The 26,982-nt window shown below is 38.0% G+C and overlaps 1 protein-coding gene across 2 annotated transcripts in view; it reads right to left on the bottom strand.

Annotated features, from left to right (window-relative positions):
* LOC136246589 (mucin-2-like) overlaps positions 1 to 26,553 on the bottom strand; it is a 53,012-nt gene extending 26,459 nt beyond the window's left edge. Inside the window, exons 1-9 of one of the 2 annotated variants that reach the window (XM_066038085.1) lie at positions 26,374 to 26,553; positions 18,789 to 18,836; positions 18,367 to 18,399; positions 13,640 to 14,854; positions 11,396 to 11,644; positions 9,705 to 10,718; positions 8,926 to 9,090; positions 5,948 to 6,010; positions 4,216 to 4,278 (exon numbers count right to left, since the gene is read on the bottom strand). In XM_066038085.1, coding sequence (XP_065894157.1) covers positions 4,216 to 4,278; positions 5,948 to 6,010; positions 8,926 to 9,090; positions 9,705 to 10,718; positions 11,396 to 11,644; positions 13,640 to 14,854; positions 18,367 to 18,399; positions 18,789 to 18,836; positions 26,374 to 26,395 — 2,872 coding nt within the window. In that variant the 5' untranslated portion in view covers positions 26,396 to 26,553. The remainder of the gene's footprint in view (positions 1 to 4,215; positions 4,279 to 5,947; positions 6,011 to 8,925; positions 9,091 to 9,704; positions 10,719 to 11,395; positions 11,645 to 13,639; positions 14,855 to 18,366; positions 18,400 to 18,788; positions 18,837 to 26,373) is intronic. The other variant, XM_066038086.1, reaches the window with a different exon arrangement.
* Between the last annotated feature and the right edge of the window lie 429 nt (positions 26,554 to 26,982).

Below are 26,982 nucleotides of genomic sequence, written 5' to 3'. Positions count from 1 at the left end.
TAGGGATCTACGCCTCAAAAAACACTGAAACAAGGGTAGTCTAGCTAAAATAGTGTAGCTAAAATGATAACATCAATCCATGATCAACTAATAAGACAGATGATCCCTACTGTGGTGAAGGCGCATATCATGTTGAAACTTTGCTAGATATTTATACATTCACCACAGTAGGGATCACCTGTCTTATTAGTTGATCATGGATTGATGTTATCATTTTAGCTACACTATTTTAGCTAGACTACCCTTGTTTCAGTGCTTTTTGAGGCGTAGATCCCTACTTCCCTTTTTTAAATTCAAATTTTTTTATCTACTAGTGCGTTAACTTTTTTAGCTCAGCTATTATAGGTGGCTAGCTATGCCTACCTATAAGTGTATGTGTATCCCTGCATCTCTCAAATTAACTTGATGATTCATATTGTTATAATTTTTCTGTTTAGAGTAAGATGATATTAGCTGTGCTACTGGATAAGCCTTGATGGATCAGAAGACTGACGAGTCGCAATTAGTTAACTGAACACTTTAGTGTTGCATTATGCATTGAACTTGTATACCATTAAATATATACCGACTACCATGCAGTTTTGGCGGGGGCTCAGGTGAACACATACAGACTATGGAAGGGATTTGTTATCACAACTTGTCCCCAGCCAGAGTTAGGGCATTTAATTTGCAACATGAATAAACTGCTAGTGATTCCCGGGGGCAAAATTTTCCCCAGGGGTAAGGAATTTGTTGCGCAGCAGTTACAAATCCCCATCTATGCCTAACCTGGGGTAGGTGGGATGTGACTTTGACAGGTGCATAATCATCAAGTGGCAACTTGACAGATAATTATACTTAAAAAAACACACTAATGTAGTTGCAGTGATGCTTAATCGAGCAACCGCATGGAATGAGCACCAACTATTCAATCCAGGGTATGGGTATTGTAACTATTTAATGCTTAGTTCTGGTGTTAAACTCAAGAAGAAAGTTCATTCAGCTTAGGAGTGGCAACTGCAACTTCAAATGCTGGTAATTCACTGAACACTCAAACAAATATTGCCAATCAGTATTGAATATTTGGACGAACAAAATGATTCCTTAGGGTCGAGTACGAGCTTTCAGTACAGTAGTCCACGTAGTATAAGAGATAACCCTGCTTCGCGGACGCTGTTTCACTGTCAACTTCCAAATATACTTGAAAGCTCGATGAACAAAGAAACTCCTTCACTGAACACTCAAACAAATATTGCTAATCAGTATTGAATATTTGGACGAACAAAATGATTCCTTAGGGTCGAGTACAAGCTCTCAGTACAGTAGTCCACGTAGAGTATAAGAGATATCCCTGCTTTGCGGACGCTGTTTCACTGTCAACTTCCAAATATACTTGAACGCTCGATGAACAAAGAAACTCCTTCACTGAACACTCAAACAAATATTGCCAATCAGTATTGAATATTTGGACGAACAAAATGATTCCTTAGGGTCGAGTACAAGCTCTCAGTACAGTAGTCCACGTAGAGTATAAGAGATATCCCTGCTTCGCGGACGCTGTTTCACTGTCAACTTCCAAATATACTTGAACGTTCGATGAACAAAGAAACTCCTTTTCCCGGAGTACTACCAGTCTGTATAAAGACTCAAATTATTCGCTGTTTCAGCAGCTTTCAAATATATTACGTTCATGTGAGAAAACATTTGGTTTCAGTACTTCCCGTTTTTTCTTGTAAAATTATTTCTGGTTACGTCAATTATCACCAATTACACAAGAAGACGGAAAGGCCAGTACTTGATGAAAGATAAAGGGAAAGAGCATAGCGCAGTCGCTGTATACCAACCAAATGGCCAAAAGGCACATGCCACCAGTGAGTTTATTGTTGTGATGTAAAATGAAACTGGCAGAACACTTCGTTTGGCCCGTAGCCTTGCGAATGTGGTCAGGCAGGCAGGCAGGCTGGCAGGCAGACGAAAATTTATGTTTTAGCAATTTTTTAGATATAGATTTTCAGCACTTTTCTGGTCATTTTCTGATATATAACGCTAGAAATAAAGTTAGAAACGTGAAGACTCTTTAGTTAAAAGTTTATTTGCTGCGTGAGATGTTTCTAGGATGATTTTTGAGCGATAGAAATTTGAGGAGCGCGCCAAATCCACCCCGATCCCTACTTAAACAGTACTATCGTACTGTTTGATATATATATATGGTCTGATAGACAATTTAATGGCAAATTGAATAGAAGTTGTTGCAAGGTGATAGATAGGAGCAACCACCATTGAGTTATCAACCATTTTATAATGGTACGTAAAGGGTTTACTTGTTTCCTTACCAAAAAGTTATTTTCACAGTTAGTTTTGGCCTTACCATAATAGTGTTAGGGTAAGACCATAAGTATCATTTTAAACCTTGTTACAACACAAGCATGATGACGTAGATTGCGTAGTCATAGAATGGACGCTTCGAAAGTTACAGCACTTTGTGCAAAGTATGCATTTTAAATCTAGTTTTCTGGATTATGCGGGTTAAGGGTTATAGCTAAACTCTTGACAGGATGAACTCTCTATAGGGTTCTAGCTAATCTTTCTACAGAGTATTTTGTTTCTAGTTAATCTCTCTGCAAGGTGATTTGTTTGTAACTGAACTCTCTACAGGATGACTTGTGTCTAGCTGACAAGGAAACTTGTTTCTAGTAGTACTCTCTACAGGGTGACTTGTTTGTAGCCGTTGTTTCTAGCTGAACACTCTACAGGGAGACTTGAAATGTAGTTGAAATCTATACAGAGTGACTTTTTTCTACATAGCTGATCTCTATACAGGGTGATTTATTTCTAGCTGATACCTTTACTGGGTGACTGGTTTCAAGCTGAACTTTCTACATGGTGACTTGAAATGTTCTCTACAGGGTGACTTGTTTCTAGCTGATCTCTCGGTCTCTCTAAAGTGGATTTGTTTTGTAGCTGAACTCTCTACAAGATGACTTGTTTCTATATAGCTGAACTCTCTACATGGAGACTTGTTGTACGTAGCTGTGCTCTCTACAGGGAGACTTGTGTAGCTGAGATCTCTACTTCTAATGTAACTGAACTTTCTACATGGTGGCTGGATTGTGACTGAACTCTCTCTACAAAGTGACTTTTTTGTAGTTAAACTATACACAGGATGTCTTTACACAGGGTGTCTTATACCACAGTTAAATTCTCTAAAAGACATAACTGAATGCTTTAATACAATAATTTACTTCTTAGCTGATTGCACTATTAGGGTGACTGCTCTATTAGAGTATCTCGATTAGGATCTCTATCTTGCACTTTCCACACAGAGTTGGATTTCACTTTATAACTCTGTGGCTTTAAATCTGATTCTTCTAAATCATTGAAGGGCCTTTCTAAGATGATTAATCCATCTATAAACCAATTTTTAAAACTCATTCATTGACTTTTAAAATCTTTTTTCTCTATACCGTAGAGTCGGGTTGTTAAGCGCATGTGTCTATTAAGTGCATATTACTTGTTAAGCGCATACGCATTTCTTGTAATTAACCATGGACGATAAGCGCACATGGCTAAATGTGACGATAAAGCTACACACAGCAAGAAACAGCAAGAAAGGTTGAAAGTACTGAAAATTTAATGTCTTCTCAAGCACTTACGTCTCGTTTGAGGACTCCCTTTGCTGTGTATTCAGCAAATCAGCCATCTGGATAGTGATAATCTTGTTTATCACAAAGGATTTCACCCAGAAATGGAGTCAAATATCCTTACACACTGGCGTGGCGACTGGCACAAACTATTAACTACTCTCACAACATAGTGATTCTGTGTTACATTCACCACAATTATTTATTAGGTGTATGTGCCTAACAGATAGTATGATGTTTACAAAAAGTTTTCTCCAAAAGTTATAAGCACATGTGCTTAACAATCCAACTTTATGGTAGTATGTAAATGATTTCTGTATTATTGTAATTCAGGAGTTTGTGATATGACCATGGATTAGGAATTAAAATCTGTTTAACAGATTGTCACCTTAATGAAAGTGTTCTTTATGTTGGACAGTTTTATATTTTACTCTTGTTGAACTGACTGTTATATTAGAGTGTTTAGTTGCTTTATTACAGTACTTCAATCTTGTTATAGTAAGTTTATTGTGGTGATTTTCTGCTCTACTGGACTTATTCAAATGTCTCTTAAGTAAGTAATTCCTTGGCTGAGACATTTACAATCTACACTCACCAGCTGCTGTTGTCATAACTGAGGAAGATTCGGTGGAAACTGATATACTTGTAACTGTAATATCTGTAAGAAATAAACCACACAATGTATGTATAGTTACCAGCTATAACTACAATAGTTTTGATAAAGGCTATATAGTACATAATATTATACATACATGTATAAATACAATTAATTTTGTGGAGGATCAGTAACAGTACATAAAACTCATTCAAATTTATAATGTTCAAACAAATGCTAACATGCAAGCTACGTATAGACACAATACAGTATCCACTATACAATACAGTAAAAGTATAATATATATACAATATTTAATTATTTCTACTGGTGATTTAAAACGCATCTTTATTTTAGCTGGCTTGCACCTGAAGCCATGAAGTGTGTATTGAAATTGAAAGCAATACTTTAACGTCAGTGATGGAAGGCTATTTTTAATTTTAGTAATGGCACAAAATTTGTGTAGTCATAACTTTGTTTTGTTAAATTTATGATGACATGAACACAATCCTAATACTTGTGTTTATATGCAAGACAAGTTTCCATGGTAACAGAATACCTAGCTGTGCAACAGCAACATTTTTGACAAATCAGATTCAAGATCTACCAATCAGATAACCCGTTGCATTTTACGACAGCCTTTTTAAGTGTGCAAAAACAAGAAAACAAGAAAAACTAAATGAAAAGAAAAACCAAGCCAAGTTACAAAGTCTCACACTGAATCTTGGGAATGCTTGAAGCAAGTTTGCTAAAATAAATTTTAGTATGTTGGCTACTGATGGTGGGGGGTATGTCTACAGCAACAGTCTTATTTCACAAAGCACCACAGAGTTACAAATGTACCACAGAGTTACAAATGCACCACAGAGTTACAAATGCAAGAAAACCATGCTTTTTCCTTCCTGTCAATATGTGACCAGATCTGCGAAAAGAGGTCTTATAGCCTTTCCAATTGCATGTACTTGGCTATTCATAACCTGAATAGTGAATATGGTATCACCCTGAGATTTGGTCACAGTACACTCCTAACAAAACACTATTATGTAGTGTAATATGAAGGTGACAGGATAAAAACACAAGGAGTTATGAGTAGTCAAACATAAGAATTTGGAAAAGCTGTAAGACCCCTTTTCGCAGATCCAGTCACAATTATATTTCAGTGTAGTGTGTGCCAGTTTCTTGTGCTGTACGACACACGACCACGAATCCTAATATGTGACTCACAGGTAATTCACTGAGTTACAAATATTTAACACTATATCAACCTTTTTTTTCTAGTATGTATAAAGAGAAACAGTCGTCAGTTGGATTCAAACTCAGGATCTCAGCTTGCCAGATGCACACACTATCTGACTGACTACTACACAGTTAAGGATTACACAAAAGCAAGACTGGCTTGCATACGTAAGTTGACACAGAATATTAAAGTTAAATTTTTTCTAGTATGTAAATGATTTCTGTATAACTGTAACTCAGAAGTTTGGGAGATGACCATGGATAAGAATTTAAAAATCTTTGTAACAGATTGTCACCTTAATGAAAAGTGGTCTTTATATTGAATGGGTTTCTATTTTACTCTTGGTGATCTGATTGTTATATTAGAGTGTTTGGCTGCTTTATTATATTATTTCAATCTTGCTATAATAAGTTTGTTGTGGTGAATTTCTGGACTTATTCAAATATCCCTATAATAATTAATTCCTTGGCTAAGACATTTACAATCTACACTCACCAGCTACTGTTGTCATAACAAAGAAAGATTCAGTGGAAACCAATATACTTGTAGGTGTAATATCTGCAAGAAATAAGCCACACAATATACGTATTGTATTAGTTACCAATAGTATATATAGCTTTGATAAGGCTTATTATAGATCTTATGTGCAGGACTTAATGCCCTAGTTACAGTATTTTGAGTGTATACTGACAAAAAGGTAAACCATCACTTTTGTGGGGGATCAGTAACAATAACTCAATTAAACTCATTCAAATGCATAATGCTCAAACAAAGACTAACACAAAGGTTATAGACACAATACAGTGTCCAATATTCAGTACAGTAAGAAAGAGTTATTGTATCATATTTTTATTAGCTAGCTACGAGAATGTGATGAAACCCAAGCCTGATTACGTGACTATAACATAATGACTGGTATAAGTGGCACAGAGTATAAGTGCAGAGGTTAATCTAGGGGGCACTGCCCCTCCTCTGGGTTATCTATAGCCCCCTAGGTTTAAACCTAAAGCTTTGTTACATAGTTACAAATGCAGATAATCAATTGATGATCTGTCCCAAAGTTGTAAAGCTATTTAAAAAGTTTAAATTTTAAAAGGAAGTAGGGATTGATAAAATATATGCGACCCAATCTGTGAAAAGGGATCTTATAGCCTTTTCATTTGCATGTACTTTGCACCCTGTAATTTGATTTGTGAATGTGGTATCATTCTGAAATGTAGTCCCCTTATACCCCTAACATAGCACTATAGCTTGGTGTAATATGAAGGTGATGGGTTAAAAATGTGAGGAGGTATGATTAGTCATACTTGACTATTTGGAAAGGCTATAAGATCCCTTTTGCAGAGCAGGTCACATATGTGACCAGATTTGCGAAAAGGGGTCTTCCACACACATCCAATTCTATGAACTTGGAAGACCATAATTTTGTGTTCAAGAAAGATACAATTCTAAAATTTTCTACATCTATTAACATGTGTTGGTGCTCACTACTGCCCAAATTTCAAGGCAATAGCTTTTTCCTATCAGACGTTATGAATTGTTAAAGTTGGTAAATTGAATGTGTGTGGAAGACCCCTTTTCGCAAATCCGGTCACATATACATATGCTAAAAAAAGTAAGGAAACAAGCTCAAGAATGCTACAACTGAAATGAGAAAGGATCCACCAATAAAAAGTAAGGAAACAACATTAGATGGCTACTTGCTAAAATGAGACACACTTTAATGCCTACTTTTGGCTAACATCTTGAAATGAGACCATCAAATTAGCTAAAAGTAGGGATTAAAGTGTGTCTCATTTTAGCAAATAGTCATCTAATCTTTTATTCTTACCTTTTATTGCGTGGATCATTTCTAATTTTTGTCTGTAGCATTTTTGAGATTGTTTCCTTACTTTTTGTAGCATGTATATTATATCAATCCCTACATCCTTTTAAACTTAATGTTTTTAAAAACTAACTAGTTTGTTTACTTTTATGTTTAGCTAGCTAGCTGTATTGTATTCTTTGTTTTCTATATAGTATAAATATCACTTGAAGCGGCTATCTTTTACCTTCGTACGCAATAAGCATCTCTAAAATATTTATCATTTTGTCTTTTAAAGCTATTACAGCAACTGTTAAAGGTTTCAGCTACATTTCTAATGGCCTAAATATTGATGATTTAACAGTAAAACATTGCTGAAGAGTCCACCATTAAGAGTGGAAGCCTCGCTTTTAGAAGTCTGGATCTCAAGGTGGATCCACCCTTCAAAGGCATTAGGCCAGACAAACTTGATCAATTGTTTCTCATCCCTGCCCACATCCCTTTTTACCCCACTGCCTCTAATTTCAGTATTGTTATCATCAATCATGTGCACACATAGTTTGATGCTAAGAAGGCTGGCTATCATTTTACAGCACAGCAAATGTCACTTGCACTTCAGAAAGAGTGGTAAAACGTAGATGCTAGTTCTTAAAAGGTTTTAGCTAGCCTTTATACCTGGTAACAGACAGCTTGATTTGGAGTATTTTCTTTAATAATTAATAATGAAAAATGACCTCCCGCCCACATGGAGATACAAATTTTTATGGTGAGAAATGAGCAATCAAGTTTGCTTGGCCTTATTAGCTAGCTACCTCGCAAATAAAACTAAACTGGTAAGACTATAAAATGACTACCCAGCATTAATAATTGCTAGAGATAACTGCTTGGTTACTACACTCGTTCACCCTTGTCTTATGCACACGTACTCACACTTCGTTAAAATCACTTGTTTGAGTTGTGGAGCATTCCGCAACTATTAATAATCCTTTAAGAAGAACAAAGAAGTGAATGAATGCCACAGCGTGGAGCAGTGGACCGAAAATAATTTGAACAACAGATTTGTGAATTTTCCGTCATTACCTTGGCTTTCTGAAATTTCTGGAGCCATACCCCTGGGTCTTACAGCAGGCAGGTAGACAAAATCCAGGTGAATTTAGAAAATTTTAAAACTCACTGTACAATGAAACGTTCGACTTTTTGCTTCATTTACCAAGGTGCAGCATCATTACAGCAGTACTAATACATTCCAGGTGGTTTTTTCAGGTAAAACTTATTGCAAGGCTGTTTTTTAAAGTGTGAATTTTTATGAAGCATATGATTTCTTACCAATCCCTACTTATTAAGTACTTACTGATAGTCAAATGGTCAATATTTGGTGGTATCACAGTACAATTTTACCAAAATCGTGTATCTTCACATCTAATCTTTCAATTTTTCTCAGGGAGACCCCCATGCTTCACATACATATTTATAGTAATCCTCTCTCAGAATCCTTTAGAACTACTAAATCCAAATGCCCCCCCCCCCTTCTCTCTAGCTTAATATTCTGGGTTGAGGGGATAGATAAAGTAACAATATTCTTTTGTAGTAATGAGTTTATATGTGAATGAAAGATGTTTCACTCAGATTGTGGTGCTGTAACGTAGCTACAATCATGTTAATAACTTACCACACATTGAATCATCCACACACACTCCATTAACTAGTACTTGTCCTACAGGACAGAAACACCCTTCAGCACATCCACCTTCACATGGTTGATCAAGATTATCACATGTCTGAGGACATAATGGACCACATTGTTGATATACCATCCCAGTAGGACATGGAAGTGCTGGAAAATATGATGACATCAAGTAATTTATACATTCACATAGTGTACAGTATGTGACTGGGCTTGTGGAAAAATGGTATGTGGGCACAAATTTGTTTACTTGTTTCAAATTTCATTACTCGATAATATAGTGGTCATGCAAATTTTAACCCATATTAAACATTTAATTGTATTGTAATACAAGCCACAGAATTCAAATATTCCATTCAAACACTAAGATATGACCTAGTGTGTGACAGGATGTGGTTTGCAACCGCATGTCCTACTTTTGCACATCCTATGCAAGTATCACATGTGTACAAATCCATGGCATAGAGATGGGTACCAAAAATTGCTCTTAAATATGAACTTGTAGGTTTGTAGCACAACTGTGTATAGATAGGTAGCACAAAGGTGCAGAAAATAGAAGAAAGGTGCAGTACAGTATTGCTAATTAATATTTGAATACTCAGAGGGGAGAATAGGCCACTACGTATGACTGAAATGCTTCATATTGTTTTTATATAGCAGTCAAATGTTTCTTAAGCTCTGCAAATATAAAAAAGAGTGTTTAAGTTAGATACCATGCTTACCATTGTATGTCTATTATATCTATGTTACTATTATTAGCTTACAACAAATATCAGATGTTCTCCAGTTAGATATAGCCACTCCAGCATCAGCACAAACACTAGCATAACTGGATAATGCATCGCAGTAACAATCTTCACGTTGTGTCTCATTACAACAACAATAGTCAAATTCACAATTCTCTATTGTCTGTGTTACATTGACTACATCATGACAGGATGTGAAAGGATCTTGTTCCAAAACACTACACCTAGCTTGTCCTTCTGATATAATGTCCGGATCAGTAGAACAGTTAACAATCCCTGGAGCATTTCTCTTTCCTACACCTGCTCCACTACATTCTGGATTTGTAGGATCTGGTACTAGCCAACTATCACCAAAATCATTGATAGCTCCACCAATTACTACTCTAGTGCTTCCATATCCTGTAACAGGTATAACAGTTCCATCTGGCTTTCTGAGATCATCAGTGTGGTCATCATTGTAATCACCGCAAAGTCCACATAGTATTCCTTGTAGTGAAGTGGATACAGTTATCTTTATACGATAAATTCCATCAAAGAACACACGAACACCTCGTGTTAAGCTAACATAAGGATATCCTCCTCTACAAAACACACTGACACTGTCAGAGGAATAAATATTTTGACTCCTTGTTGTACATGGTTTTGGTGACATGTTATTGATAGTAACAGGTACCTCTCCAACATTTCCCTGCCCTAATATAATAGTCAAGTTCTCTTCTGGAATTATAATCTTCACAAACCCTGCAACAGATACCGGGCTTCCTCTGTCGGCAATATTACCAGCAGAAATAACAAACTCCTCAGTGTCATTTGGTTTAGCAAGAACATATTCACATTTTCCTTGGTAGTGATGCCAGTACCCATCAAATGTTCTGTAGTGGGGGTCACCATTAACTTCACATGTTGGTCCATCATAAGGACATTGCTGTCTATGACATTCAAACACCCCTCCAGGCTTACAAAAACATCTTGTGGTACAATTTGGCTGAAATTGCTCTCCAACACGATACAAACGTCCTTCATATGCACAATCTAAAGGTACAATGTAATGATGACTTGATTACTTGACTACAAGACTAGACTAGCATTTTGTTAAATGCTATTTCACATATGTAACACTATACAAAAATTAATGCACTTGGAGTATGTGCCATTAATTTGGTGTTGCAAACTCTGTGCAATGTATATAATTCCACCTTTTAGCTCTGATTCCTATCATTGCCAAAGTTCCAATAAACTTTTTGCTACAAATCAATGAATTTTATGACCACACTCCTCAGAAAATATGTAGTTATATGGGTAGGCCTTTGCTGATTATGCTGGCACAATTTAAAGCATAATAGGTAGCCTAAAGCATCAAGCATAATGGTAGCATAAAAGTTTAAGTTGCCTGCTGTTGCCTATAGGCAAGTGTAACTCAATAATGAATAACGCTATGGTCTTCATTATTATACATTGCTTCAACTTGACTGGTGTCTTTTGGCATACCGCAATGCAAACATCATGGACTTAGCTACTTTTGTCCTTCTTTGTGTCCGATTTCCCTTTGCAAAGCTTCCTTGTTAAAAGTTGATAATTTTACAATTATGCTAGTAATATGTACCTATATCAAACACAATCAACTATGAATCAATAGAAATGAAATGAAGTTTAAGAATATCACCCATTTCACAAAAGTATACACTATCACTGAATACAGAGCTGCAAACCTGGTGCTGCTACTTCAATCCTAGATGATCCACTATCATCATCATTAGTTGCTTCACATGTATAGTAACCATATTGACTAGTATCAAAGATTGTAAAATTATAGACATAACTGGTTGATACAATATCTCCTTGTGGATTACGCCACATGTATGTAATAGTTGGAGTACCAAATCCTCTACAGACCAGTGATACGCTTTCACCAAGTGGTACAGGATCAATGGGATCTATTCTAACCTCTGGAGGAAGCACTGTCAAACACAAATGCATAGTAATTTCCTTACAATACCTACTGAGATAAAGATACATACATAGTATTGTGTTAAGTAATCACCATGAGTATATTGACATGAAGAAAGAAAATGCGATATTTACACATTTGTAGCTTTATAAAATGGGATGATTTTACTGGGGGGATTCCCTTCACCATCAGTAGTTCACATACTCAAGCTTGTTTCAGTACTTTTTATTGGTGCGCTATACTCTAGTTGATCACTACTCTAGTTTAAAATTCCTAATTTTCACTTACACTTGTATATATAGGATTAGTTGTGTTGATTGTGCCGTGCTTATGCTGCTCAAGAATAGATTCTACATTTGTGACCCGGTCTGCGAAAAGGGGTCTTATAGCCTTTCCAATTATCCATGTTTGGTTAATCATAACTCCTAATCTACTAAAGCTATCACCATGTAATTACACCCACAGCTACTGCCAGGTTAGGGTTGTTGGGTGACCAAATTTTAGGCTTGTACCATATTCACCAGTCAAGTTATGGGTTACCATATATATGCAATTGAAAAGGCTATAAGACCCCTTTTTGCAGACCGGGTCACATTTTACTTTGCCATAATGTGCAATGAGCTTTTCATAAGCTGATACTGAAAGTATTTTTGCATGCTCATACAATTAAAGCTGTTCTATAGCATTGTTCTTCAACATAATTATTATCTAAACCAAAACAACCAGGCTGTAAAAAAAGAGTGTGGCCCAAAAAGGCCAGGATGAAAAAAGATGTGAAATCCAAGGTGGCGGCCAAGAAATGGCTGTGATGGTAGGTTAATGGCAAAAATTTTAATTACGACAATTCAGGTGAATTTGCGTTGCCTCCTCCACTACGATTCGGTACCAAATTCACCTGAATTGTTGTAATTACAATTTTTGTTGTTAACCTACCATCACAGCCATTTCTTGGCCACCACCTTGGATTTCACATCTTTTTTCATCCTGGCCTTTTGGGGGGCCGCACTCTTTTTCTACAGCTTTGCTGTTTTGGTTTAGATATCACTTATTTTTGTATTGCAAGCCACAAAGCCAGCCATAAACTAGCTTTGGTGCTTCCTTTTAATGTGTTTTTCTTTTCTGCAGGAATTGTGGAACAAAGGAAGAAATTTTGTGTACAAGCTTTTTGTCTGTTTAAAAATATTTGTATATTTAACAATGAATGATAATCACATACTGTAGGTAATAAGGTGACTTCTTATACATAACTGAACTGTAGCTGAAACCCTCATTGTTTATAGCTGAACTCTTTTCAGAGTGACTTGTTTCTAGCTGTACTCTCTACATGGTGATTTGTTTCCAACACATATTTCTAAAGGGTGATTTGCATGTAGCAGATCCCTATAGGGTAACTTGTATTTAGCTGATATCTCTACAGGGTGACTTGGTTGTAGCTGATCTCTCTACATGATAGTTTCTTTTTTTCTCTTCAAATATGCTCTTAGAAAATTATACAATGACTGCTCTATTAGAGTATCTATTACATCAGTGAACATTTTATTAGGATATTCCAATTTTTAATCTGTGGTGACTGTTCTGCTAGAGTGTCTTGATCTTCAACCACTCTTCTCTTCACAAGTAGCTTTAAGCCTGATTTTTACTGCGTCTGTTTTATTACACTACCCAAATTCTGCATCATGCAAAATGTGAAGTTTCAGCTTCTCTGATGCCCAATGCATAAAATGATATCTTTTATGCTGACACCACATTCAGTGCTTCATGGACCTATTATGTCACAAATTATGGGCACACTTTGTTATCATAGCAAGAAGGTGCATACTGGGCACTTTTGTCTACACATACACTATTCTACATACAGTAACACACCCGCCTGGTTTGTAAACACTCGTGGCACAAGCCTTTGAGTGGAGTGTATACAAAACCAGATACAAACCTCAGGGTGTGTTGCGACTGTTACATTAGAATACAACATGCATAGTGATGACAATGAGAGTATTAACTGTACCTGGTGTTGGTGATGGTGTCATCATTGGTGAGGTAGTGGGAGCTGGTACTGATGACGTAGTAGGAGCTGGTACTGATGACGTAGTAGGAGTTGGTACTGATGATGTAGTAGGAGCTGGTACTGATGACGTAGTAGGAGCTGGTACTGATGATGTAGTCGGAGCTGGTACTGATGATGTAGTAGGAGCTGGTACTGATGAAGTAGTAGGAGCTGGTACTGATGACGTAGTGGAAGCTGGTACTGATGATGTAGTAGGAGCTGCTACTGATGAGGTAGTAGTAGCTGGTACTGATGAAGTAGTAGGAGCTGGTACTGATGACGTAGTGGGAGCTGGTACTGATGACGTAGTAGGAGCTGTTACTGATGACGTAGTAGGAGCTGGTACTGATGATGTAGTAGGAGCTGGTACTGATGACGTAGTAGAAGCTGGTACTGATGATGTAGTAGGAGCTGCTTCTGATGATGTAGTGGGAGCTGGTACTGATGACGTAGTAGGAGCTGGTACTGATGACGTAGTAGGAGCTGCTACTGATGAGGTAGTAGTAGCTGGTACTGATGAAGTAGTAGGAGCTGGTACTGATGATGTAGTGGGAGCTGGTACTGATGACGTAGTAGGAGCTGGTACTGATGACGTAGTGGGAGCTGGTACTGATGACGTAGTAGGAGCTGGTACTGATGATGTAGTAGGAGCTGGTACTGATGATGTAGTAGGAGCTGCTTCTGATGACGTAGTAGGAGCTGGTACTGATGACGTAGTAGGAGCTGGTACTGATGATGTAGTAGGAGCTGCTTCTGATGACGTAGTGGGAGCTGGTACTGATGACGTAGTAGGAGCTGGTACTGATGACGTAGTAGTAGCTGGTACTGATGACGTAGTAGTAGCTGGTACTGATGACGTAGTAGTAGCTGCTACTGATGACATAGTAGGAGCTGGTACCGATGAGGTAGTAGGATCTGGTACTGATGAGGTAGTAGGAGCTGCTACTGATGAGGTAGTAGGAGCTGCTATTGATGACGTAGTAGTAGCTGGTACTGACGTAAAAGTAGGAGCTGCAACTGATGACGTAGTAGTAGCTGCTACTGATGAAGAAGTAGGAGCTGGTACTGATGACATAGTGGGAGCTGCTACTGATGACATAGTAGGAGCTGGGACTGATGACATAGTAGGAGCTGGTACTGATGAGGTAGTAGGAGCTGGTACTAAAGAAGATATACCTATGGAGTAATATATTATGCAACTGTTCTGTAAAGTTCGCATGTATGTATGTACTGTATGTGTTCTACGTTAACCCACTAACAACTCTAGCTATCATTATGGCAACATCACTTCATGATTCATGCATTGACTAATTCTACTTTGCTATATTTAAGCAGGAGGCTATATATAGGCACTAGTGGTTCTAATATTTGTCTAATTGCTTAAAACTCAAGTCCATATAGGGCATTCATTCTTAGGCTTTGGCAAAACACATTCATTCAACAATGTTAGCCTTGTAGCAGTGAATTAAACTGCAATTCACAAATTTCACACAAACTTGAATTTTTCACAAAATAAGTAATTGTTCTGTTAAATGGTAAAGTGATAGAGGATCTGGTAGCATTGTAACACAAGTGCTAGAACCTGGATTCATTTTCAACCAAATAACAGATTTTGTGTATTGAAGAAGTGAAGAGAGGTGCTATATGATCAAGAAAACAAAGACTGCAAAAAATCATACACTATAGGTGACTGGATTTGCAAAAAGGTAGCCACCTTTTTACCCACAAAATTTGGACCCATGTTTTGAACCCTGGAGCTTAATAAAATTTTATCACTGTGTATAATTTCCTGAAATTTTCCATGAGTGTAGCTCCAATTATATCTGGCTGCATTTTGAAAGAAAAAGCAAGTTATTCAGTATAAGGAGTCAACTGTTACATCATTTTGCTTACTGGAATGTTAAATTTGTGGAAAAGGCATCTTTTTGCAAATCCAGTCGCTCATGAGGGTTTTTAGTCAGGGAAAATGCTCACAAATGATAAGTTTTGCATAATAAATACTACACATAATGTAATCTTCTTGCTGGCTATGGTACCTTGCATTTCAGTCCACCTCTTACATACATTATTCTGTTCTGCTCCACTTGGGCTTCTGCCACTGTATAACACATTAGAGTCTAGTCTCAATATGAAATTGTATGACCTATTTGGCAATAGACAAGCAGGACTGTATGCGAGAGTGTGTATGGCAGATCTGCACAGGTAGTTTAATTAATGGTGTCATGAAGTAGCTACCTTAGGAGTGTTTAAAATCCAGGCTGCTACAGAGATTGAGGTAAAGCTTTATTTCAATTAATATACTCAGATGCTACACACACCCTATAATTTGTAAACTTGGAAGACTTGTTTTGCATGTCTAATGATATTCCATACTCTTGTGTGGTAGCAGTAAACAAGCTACATCAAATGGCATGCTCATAATTTAATATATATAGCAGTTAACATTGTGAGCACATAGCATACTGAATACCTTAATACCAAAGACTCTACATGTTGTACATGCAGACAGTGCAAAGAGATTGAAGCAAGATCGAGCCAAGTATGCAGTAATTGTGAGGGGGTGGGGGAACACTCATGCTATCCAAACATGCACCCTCACCAGCGGAACCTCATTTAACGGAAGGCAGTAGATAAAGGCAGTAGATAAAGTCAGTTATTTAGCTAACTCTGTGCAGATACTGGTGTAGGGTCTAGGGGGAAGCCCCCATTGAAATCTTTGAAAACTTAATCAGACTCTCTGAAATTGAATTTCAGCATACGTATAATACTTGACTAGAATGTTAGGTCAAGTTAGGTGACTGCTCTATTAGGGTATCTCATTTTTGTTTAACCAATTTTCTGGAACGTCACAAACTCCTCTGGAGCCACCCTTAGCTGTATTTATTTGTACAAAATGATGATGGTGACTATATTAAGGGACCTCTCAGCTGCTTTTGCTGCTGGTTGGAGTGCTCGTATGACATAGCTGTGTCTATACAGTAGGAATAATGAGTTGGCACTGGAATTTGAGAATTGCTTTAAGCACTAATTGCAATACACAAATATGACTCAAACGAAATTCTAGTACATTGAGCAGTATGCCACAAAATCACTGCATTTGAGAAATGCCATGCTTATGAGTGTGACGATGCATTATATATACATATAGGGCTGGGAGATTACATTGATTATGGGATCAATCATGATTGTTTTGTTTCTGAACATTGTGATGTTGAGATGTGTAACTGTATAATTATATAAAGCTGAAAAGCTATCTGTCTGTCTACATTCCTTTGATGTCAGATGATTATCTTGCTGAGTGATGCACCTATCGAAGCAGGTGCTGTGTCAAACAAAGCGCTCATCATCTAAGAATTACATCATTTTAAAATGAAGCTTCTAACTTCTGTTGTTCGTCCTTTACAGTGTGATTAGTGCAAATGTGTAGACAACAATTTGCTTGAATTCTTTCTCTTAACCACATGCAAAATGCAAGTAAGCAATGTTGAACTTGCAAGTGTTCAGTACCCAAATCGAATCCCAGTAACATTATTGCCTCTATTCTTTTTCTTTTTGGTTACAATTTTTTTTGCTTCAACAACTTTTTGGTTACAACCTTGAATTCTGTTTTGGAAACCGTTTCAGTTGCACCTTTTTTTCTGCTACTTGCAAGTACTGCACATATATGCCATACTATACCATTATTCTCTGACTTGGTACCTGCTTACCTATTTCAACATTATTTTTTTGAAGTGTTTTTGTGCTTGCAATCACTACAGCTTATACTTTATTGAGGAATGTGTTGAGGTGATAACTAGATAGAATACGGTATTATACTTTCATGCAAAATTAATCGACCTACTGGGAGGGACCCTATAACTGGTGGATACAAAACAGGGAGCATGTGCCCAAAAAAGTTATATAGATTGAGATACTCTAATGGAGCAGTCAGTCAAATACACTTAAAGAACAGTCACCACATAGAACTCTATTGAGAATTCTCCATAGTTGCTGAGTATGAGAAAAACTAGCATCTGCAGCACTATCCCATGCATAGGCACACTTAGCCTGCTAAGAATTTATTCTTTTTTTGCATCTGAAATGCACATAGTTTTGTGTATGCCATTCTTTAGGTCCAACTCATGACTGTCACTTATCCATATACAACTATTGATCAACATAGACCACTAAGAAAGCAGTATGATGTAGATATTTGTATATAAAACCACTCCATATCAAAATTTGTAGTCCCTGATCAAATGAAATAGCTGTACGTTCTAGGGGGGCTGCACCCACCAGACTCCTGCTCCATATATACCTATTATATATATACCTATACCACCCCGGTGCACCCCACCTTGCTAAACCCCTGTTATGGGGTATGCAGGCATGACCTTTTACAACATACTGTAGTGTGTCAGCAGTAGGGAACTTATCAAACTCATACTGAAAGAATTCTCCTGCACACAATTACTGTATTATATGTTACTAAGAAACAAAACCTCCATATGCCACCTATGACGGATGGTAATGGGTTAAACTTGGAAATTCACAAAAATTATGACATCCTATTGCAGGTTCGGTCACATGATACAGTTCTGTAAATTAATACCTGACTAATTTGTACTATCTAACAGTGCCAATATGACAATGTGAAGTAAATAACGAAAATATACATACATACAGTATATACTGTATACAGATCATACCTAGTATTTGTGTTGGTATAGTTGTGGTGATACCTGTAATATTAGAATTACAATTAAACTGTGTATGAAAGAACTGCATCCTTGCATTATTTTTTACTCTAAAAGAATCTGAAACAGAGTGTCAAAATTATAAGCATTTACAATCATCAATTATTCTGAAGTTTAGTTTATGTTATGAAGCTTTTAAAATGCAACACTGTGTAATTAGTATTAAAGCATTTAACCTCCAAATTTGTAGACGCTCCAATCAAATGCTTCTAAACTGTTATAATTTATAAACCATGCAATATAATTATCCCTCTATATCCTAGTGAAGCCATACTTCAAAGAATTTAGTTGGACAATGTGGTAGTTATTGTCCGGGCAGTGACAGTAATAATAATATTATATTACTACTACAGGTTGCTGTGAACACAACTTACCACTGGAAGTTCCTTCTGAAATTGCTAATAAGCTAGCAATAGTGATTACTGTATTAAAAGAATTACAAAGCAATAATAAAACAAAAGAAAACATAAGTACATGTACTAACATTGGAGTTCACAATCTAACAAAATTTATTTTTGTTTGGCAAGTTCTCATTGTTATTAATACTACATTTCACCGTACACTTCGAAAATTTGTATGTACAGGACATGTGCTTATAAATTATTGTTGGTAACTTGGTGACTAATCCAATTTATTACGTTCAACAAAATTATTAGTGGCAGTTCACAACAGTAGGGTCTCTTGTATTTCCTAGGCTTGGATTCACAGACTATGTTTGGTACAGAGTATTACTTTGCTCTTGTAATGCTGGAAACGCCAATATTGAGTTATAACGGCTGATGTTAATCTTCCTGGTAGAGATCTTCCTTGTAAATCACCATGCAGAGTATTCATGTCAATAATTGAGTTGATAAGTACGTACATGGCTATATATTCCCAACACACTCGTATAGTATATTATTGAGCTAAACAAACCTGTAGCTAGGTATATATAATTTTAGTAATAGGAAAATCTGCATGGGTGTGTAACTTTCTGATCCATTATAGCTAAAGTCTAATATCAGTGTTAGGTATTGGAACAATGAGACATTTAAATTCACACTAAGTTTACTAACGTTTAAAGTTTCAAATTAACTTCATTCTTCTTAAGCCATTGGAGGCTATGGGGATTATGATTTATTTTTGCACACTTCACAAAAATTGATACAAAATGCAAACATGTTTAATTAATGTCGGTCGTTAAATAAAGAACCCCAAACCATCAGCCATTTGTTTCAAGCTGATATTGTTCACTTGTCAACTGCCGTCCAATGATGGTGGTTGTTTTGGTAGTTGTGCAGGGTTCCATGGTTCTCCTATACAATTTTGTAATAGGACCATTATTGATATGATCAGCCACAAATTGTGGCTCCCAATTGCATGAGGCTTGGGGACGAAATACCTGGGGGTTCCCAACTTTGAAGCCACAGGGATTTCTAAGGCCATCCTAATAATCCTAATGAAACCCTGCACTATCACATCCCAAGCTAGTTTTGGGATGGAAGAGCTACTCTTGGAATGGGAGAACACTGGACTTGAGTCTACCACACAAGACTCCCTTCAATGTCTGAGTTTGCCACACAAGACTCCCTTAAATAACTGAGTCTACCACACAAGACTCCCTTCAATGTCTGTGCATTTCCTCCTGTGATAGAATAGTCCCATACCATAATGTTAATTCCCTTTTCTTAAAGTTGTTATTTTATTATCATTCTGATATATTGCAGCACTAACGTAACTGGTGTTTTATGTACTCATTTCCAACATATTCTCCTAGTCCTAGGGGTCGGCTATGGGAGGGGACTTTTTGTACCACCTGGACACCCAATTGGAACGACCCATACATGCGGTATTTTTCCCACGCATGCGTTCATAATGTTTTCCAATTAATACCTACTGTTCTATATTACATCTAGTATTGTGATGCAGGTGTGCTACGTACCTAGATAGCTGCAATGTGTCGCTACACCACCCAAACACACACACAAATCATCTCCCTCCATTGGCTTTGTTTAACAAGTTAAACTCCATTTAATGTCGGTCGTTAAATTAAGAACCCCAAACCATCAGCCATTTGTTTCAAGCTGATATTGTTCACTTGTCAACCGCCGTCCAATGATGGTGGTTGTTTTGGTAGTTGTGCAGGGTTCCATGGTTCTCCTATACAATTTTGTAATAGGACCATTGATATGATCAGCCACAACCAGTGGTATTAACATTAGCCATGCAATCTTAAGACCAACGCCAATGAGCTAGTGATCCAAAATCACCTTGACATATTCGTAAAGACAATTCCAATCAACTACTCTAATAGAGCATATGTTTACTCATACATAGGTGAATAGTTTGGATTGAAATTGTACACCAGCCCATATGGTACACATGCACATACCGACCCCACTGTCTGTAGTACCCTAATGCAAATGACCATTGTTTACATTTCTTATGATATTATACCAATACTGTGATTCAGTGGTGGATCAATACAATCAATGTAACCAGTTGGAAAGTACGGGGATTATATTTATTTTTATTTTGTGGAAGGAGAGAAGAAGGGGTAGGCTGCTACATAACAAAAGAAAATTAATATGAGGGCCATGCCAGTGCCAGCCAACTACTGGAACACACACCACTTGCTTAATATTCCTTACTTACTCATTTTTTAAATTTATTATTTTTCTCAGTGAACCAACTCACTGGCACCTATACTACACAAATAAAATAAGGGCTATGCCATTGCCAGCCAACCACTTAAACGCACACCACTTGCTTAATATTCTTATTAACCAACATTTTCCCTCTCAGTGAACCAACTCACTGGCACCTGTATTACACATATACAAAAATGAGGGTCATGCCAGTGCCAGCCAACTACTAGAACACATACCACTTGCTTAGTAGTCTTCACTAACTAACATTTTCTCCCCTCAGTGAGCCAACTCACTGGCACATGTACTACACACTATTTAATGCTATGAAGGCACACACAGGGTGCTACAAAGGTGCATGTGTCCATCACAATGAAAAATCCCAGGGGGCCCTGAGACCAAGGAGTGTTAACTTGTCAATGGGCCTGTTGGGCACCAAAGGTAGAGTGGTAATTGCTTACAGCACAAATGATCCCTGAGTACAATTGTAATTGCCTGCAGCACAAATGATCCCTTGCTGGTCTGCTAGACTAATATATGTAGCTAAATCAGTTCCACTGCACACATTAATTCCGACAGTTTTTTCCTACGGGGTATTCCGTATAATATACATGGACACTACAATGATTGCTATTTGGATTAGTGTCCCCTAATTGCAGTTGCTAACCTGATTGGGAAACAATTAGTACCATATATGGTGTGACTACTCCATTAAAATCAGTGCTAGTCATGCAATATTAACTTTGCTCACCCAGCCCCATCTTATTTGTGCATTAACTACAACAGGCACATCCAGCTTAGTACCTAAACCAAATGACAGCACAATTCTCGTGTCCAAACGTTGTGACCACGCCCCCACTCGAGCCGGTTCAGCAACGCGTGTGCAGTCCAATTATTTTCGAAGATTACCTTATTTAACGCCTAGTACACAAGTCAAGACAACCCTCTGCATGTCTACACCGAATATCCCCCCAAAACACATGGGGCATTTCATGCGCGGTTTCGTGGCTTTTACTGCAAACGAACAACGCATTGGTTTGCTGGCATACCGAGGCCCCCACCAGCGCCCGAATCCGAGCGACGCCACACGTGAAAGTGCACCAGCTATCATCATGGCAAAAAGCTGAGTGTGCAACCACGCCAACCGCCACACCCACGCATGGCACCACGCAGACCCGAACTCTGGTGAAAACCTCAGTACATACAAGTCGCGCACAACAATACATGGAAAGAACTCACTGGGCAGGCGTTAAGGCAATCGGTTAATCCGTTGTCCGAATATTGAACTACTTCATCTCCCACCGACCGCTTGTACAATCCTGTCCACTACGTAATGGCACAAACAATGTCTGAATCGGACTCAGAAACTTTGTCCCATCACTGGTCCCTTTCTTCTGTTTCACCTCCGTCACTGAGACCGACTTTTTGTACCACCTGGTCACCCAATTGGAACAACCCATACACACGGTATTTTTCCCGTGCATGTGTTCATAATGTTTTCCAATTAATACCTACTGTTCTATATTACATCTAGTATTGTGATGAAGGTGTGCTTCGTACCTAGATAGCTGCAATGTGTCACTACACCACCCAAACACACACACAAATTATCTCCCTCCATAACTTTGTTTAACAAGTTAAACTCCATATAACTCAATTGCCTTGATCTTTGGGACAAATGATGAGCATATAAAGCATGTATCAAGTTAGCTATTACTCTGATAAATATCAAAAGAGTTATGAACATTTATTTACATAAAAAGTCAAACTTCTGTCACAGCTACAGAACAAACTGAGTATGGGTACATAGGCTGATAATCGTAGCAGTGCAAAAATCGTGGGATCGAGATACTCTAAAAGAGCAGTCACCGCTGGGTATAAAAGTGACAAAAATTTACCACAGTTTGAACCAGGGACCTCCATACCAAACACCTGCATCCTTAACCACTGCTATAGCTTTTGGTTAACCACCTCATTTAATTTCTCCTTTATAGTGTAAGTCACCTATTATTGTATAGTACATATTTATTTATCGAACTTAACAAAAATAATCAAGCTACTCAGTCTTTAGTCAGCCAATAAAATAAAGGCTGACTAAAAACTGTTGAGTTGTAATGACCAACAATAAAACAGTTTCCTTCAGTAGCTTCTATTGCTAAAGCACTCCAGAGGTTCTAGTGGATATGTGGTGGTACTAAGTGAACAAATTAAAATTATAATATAAATAAACACTTATATGTGGCTGGGATTAATCGGGGGAGGTGGGCACAGTAAAAATGCCAACTTGTATGCATGCCATTGTGCAATAGTCCTATTAAACAGCTAAATGGCACTGGAATGCAAGTTATAAAATGCAGATATTTCATTACAGTAATGAAATTATAACCAGTTTAGCAATGGGATGTAGTTTTTGTGTTCACGCATGTATGCATGCACGCACATGCTCACCATAATACACAAATGCACACCATTATGTTGAAAGAAAGTTGTATTACAATAATCATGTGTGCCTAAACAGTGAGAGAAACATTTTTGGGTATACCTACAGGCATTGGAACCAGGAGATCAGGGGGCCATATGCATGGCCCCCACACTATTTTCAAAGGCTTGTTACCCCCACTTTTGGGGCCAAGTAGCTCAGGATAAAACAATCAGCCAAAGTTATATAGATTACGCACACACAGAGTGAAATACATATTTCCATACGAGAAGTCATACAACCACCATGCAACAGCACTGCCTCTTATGGCAACACCAGTCCTCTGCAGTTGTCAAGCCATTCACTGTATTAAACCCAAAAGTGTCTGTAATTTTGTTTGTTTAGTCCTTGTACGTGATACAGTATATGTGACCTACTGTAGTCTGGGAAAACTGGTCCTATCGCCCATGTAAGCAGATTGGATTTTTCACCCAGAACATAAAGCTACATGAATAAACTAAATAATTTCACAACCAAAAACCAGCAAGACTTCAGTGGTCTGGTTTTGCTGGCAAGCCTAGTGGCGATCTGTACGTGCGGTATGAGGCCTTAATGGAGCTCTGGTCAGCATGGGGATGGCTGTATGTTGCTGTACAGCTGTGTGGTATTGAATAAATACCTTTGCTGTGAATTTCCTTTCATTTCAGCTATGTGGTATTGAATAAATACCTCTGTTGTAAATTTCCTTGCATTTCAGCCAGTTTTGAGACCTGAATGGCCCACAACTTGGCATAATTTATCCCTACGCTTTCCTTTCCAATTTTTCAAAATAGTCTCTTCCCCTCCTTCCAAGACCCCCCCTTTGGAGCTCGCCTGATATAGTCAACCGCGGTTTAAAAACTATCTAAAATGGTGGGAAACTTATTAGCTGGCTACTTGCACAGTGGATGTTCTGGAAGGTAAGGAATTGGTATAAAACATGTGAAATTTGGTACACATAGCCTCAACCATTGGTGAGCTACAACACACTAAATACTTAAAACCGGCGTTCTCGATAATTCGATAAGACCGGTTTTCCCAGACTGGGTCACATATGTTGTTCAATTATTTTTCCACGGCCAGTGCAGTGAGAAGTTTAAACAGTAGAAAGAGTGTCACATCTGTGACATTTGGGAAAGATTTAGCTTGATTGAGGGTGGTAACAGATCTATCAGGGCAATCTTATTGTAGTGCATGACTGTATGGAAGTTGCTGACTACCGAAGATTAAATCAGAAAGTATGAATTATCAAGTAGTCTAAAGAGAGACATAATAATAGGATACTGAAAATGAAAGTGGTCAACCATAAAGTATAGTTTGGCATTTAATATGTGACCTACACCCAGCTTGGGAACACCTGACATCCCAGTTCCTTCAAGGTACTATATTTCAGGTAATAACAGTTAAAGTAGAGTGGAGTACATTAAACATAAAGGGAAGACCTTCATGTGACCATGATTTCTCATGTCATATATGCATGCATTGAGCACATCAAGCAAGTGTAGAGGAATATTAGCAGGATAGGGAGTGAAGAGATTATAGGTATGCAGTGTATAATAATAGCTGTAGGGCTTTAGTTAGTGACAGCACACTTCACAACACTTTTATATAAACGTATATATGAATTGAGCTACAGGTGCCCTATCAATGGGACCTGGTGTCTGCATGGGTGTTGATCAACGTTGAAACCGGGTCACTACTGCTGACCTGGATGACCCACTGACCCGGATGTGACCCGGATGTGACCCGGATTAATTAAAGCCAAGACGTGTTTCGGCTAGTCTCGGGTGAGCAAACGAGTCTAAATTTTGAGCGTTCGATTCGTGTTGAGTAAATATTGCAACTTCAGTCTAGCTGTAGGTTGAAGACCGAAAAAAAAAAAAGAAAAAAAAAAGGTCTTCACCTACTCACAATAGCTACCCCTCACCATAGATACCCTCAGTTTCGTGCTACATACTGCACTTACTAACAAATAGGCGTGGCTGAGCATATGTCAGTAATGCGATAAGTGGGCGTGGCTCACGAAAGAGCTACGCGATGGCGTTTATAAGTTCCAAGTCGTCAAACAAACAATTTCGTTTCTCACGTGATCCAATCCGGGTCAGACCCGGATAAATTGTAAACCGGGTCAGACCTGGATGACCCGGAGAAAATGTGACCCGGATGACCCGACCCGGTTTCAACGCTGGTGTTGATCAGTTTGTGGCTATAGCTGGTCATGGCTAGCTTAGACTGTCACTCTGGAAATCGGGAATATATGCTATATAGTACCAAATAATGGCCTAAAGTACCATATTCATCACTCAGTATTGAAATGGTGTCACAATTCACCCAAAAACGTACAATTACCCCACCCTTAAAAATGGCCAGTGTACTCCAGTTAGACACTATGTAGCTAGTCAGTACAGCACCATCTTGGAGATAACACTTGTAGTAGGTAGTTATTAGGCCAACATATGTTAATACCTTGTTCTCTCTCACTTGCCCGCATCCAGTTTTGTCACCCACATTGGTAATTATTATTGTAATTGGCATATTAATTTTGTATTTTGTGTGCCTCCAGCATTTGTCTATGAAATTAGCATAGCATATCTTAGCACACAAAATATGATTGTTTATTAGAGTTTCACAAACAAAGCCAATCATTTATAGGTTGTTTAACCGTTAACTACAGATGGTTCATTTCTCTTCACTGAGGCAGCCAGCAGATGCTAGTTTTTGTAGCGTTCTGATGATTTTCAAAAACAATAAACTTTTAGTTTTTAATAATAATAACCGTCCGCACTAGTTGAATGTTCTTTTGGGGACAGGAAGCAAGGAATTGATAAATATTGGCCTTAACCAACAGTAGTGACAATAACACTGATAACTCACCCAGCAGCAATCGGGACCCCATTCTTCTCGCGTCTATAGCTACGTAGAACTCCACGTGGGCCCAAATGAAAACTGCTAATCATAAACGAAGAATCACTACTGAGCTTCTTAGCCAGCTGGAGTTTCAGTTGTAACGGGGCCTGATGACACACGGAAAAGCGATGAACAAGTTTGTTTATGGCAGGGCGTAACAAGTTGTGGCTTGCTGAAGGCGGGTCGACACAAACCGCATGTTTGCCCTTCGCCGGTTCCGCGTGTAAACAATCGGCTTTTACTCTTCACCACCTTTCATAACCCTTACGTAATATTAAAATCAAAAGATCCAGACTTCCTACTGTAGTTGTTGCTCTCTCTCTTCGACTTAACAGGGAACGCGTCTAGTAGTTGCCGCGAGTAGTCGACTTTAGGGGACGCGTCCAGTAGTTTCCGCGAATAGTCGACTTTAGGGGAAGTGTCCAGTAGTATTAACGTTAGGGTTAGAGTTCAGCTTTGGTTTCTTCTTCACCTTTAGGGTTAGGTTCTTCTTACTATATACAGCTTACTTCGTGAATCACATTTATAAGATAGAAAGAAAGGAACCAAGGCAGTTAGCAGCGGTAACATAATTGG

The sequence above is a fragment of the Dysidea avara genome, chromosome 2, assembly GCF_963678975.1.
Source record: "Dysidea avara chromosome 2, odDysAvar1.4, whole genome shotgun sequence".
NCBI classification, from domain to species: Eukaryota; Metazoa; Porifera; class Demospongiae; order Dictyoceratida; family Dysideidae; genus Dysidea; species Dysidea avara.
This window is presented reverse-complemented; position numbering and strand designations above follow the sequence as displayed.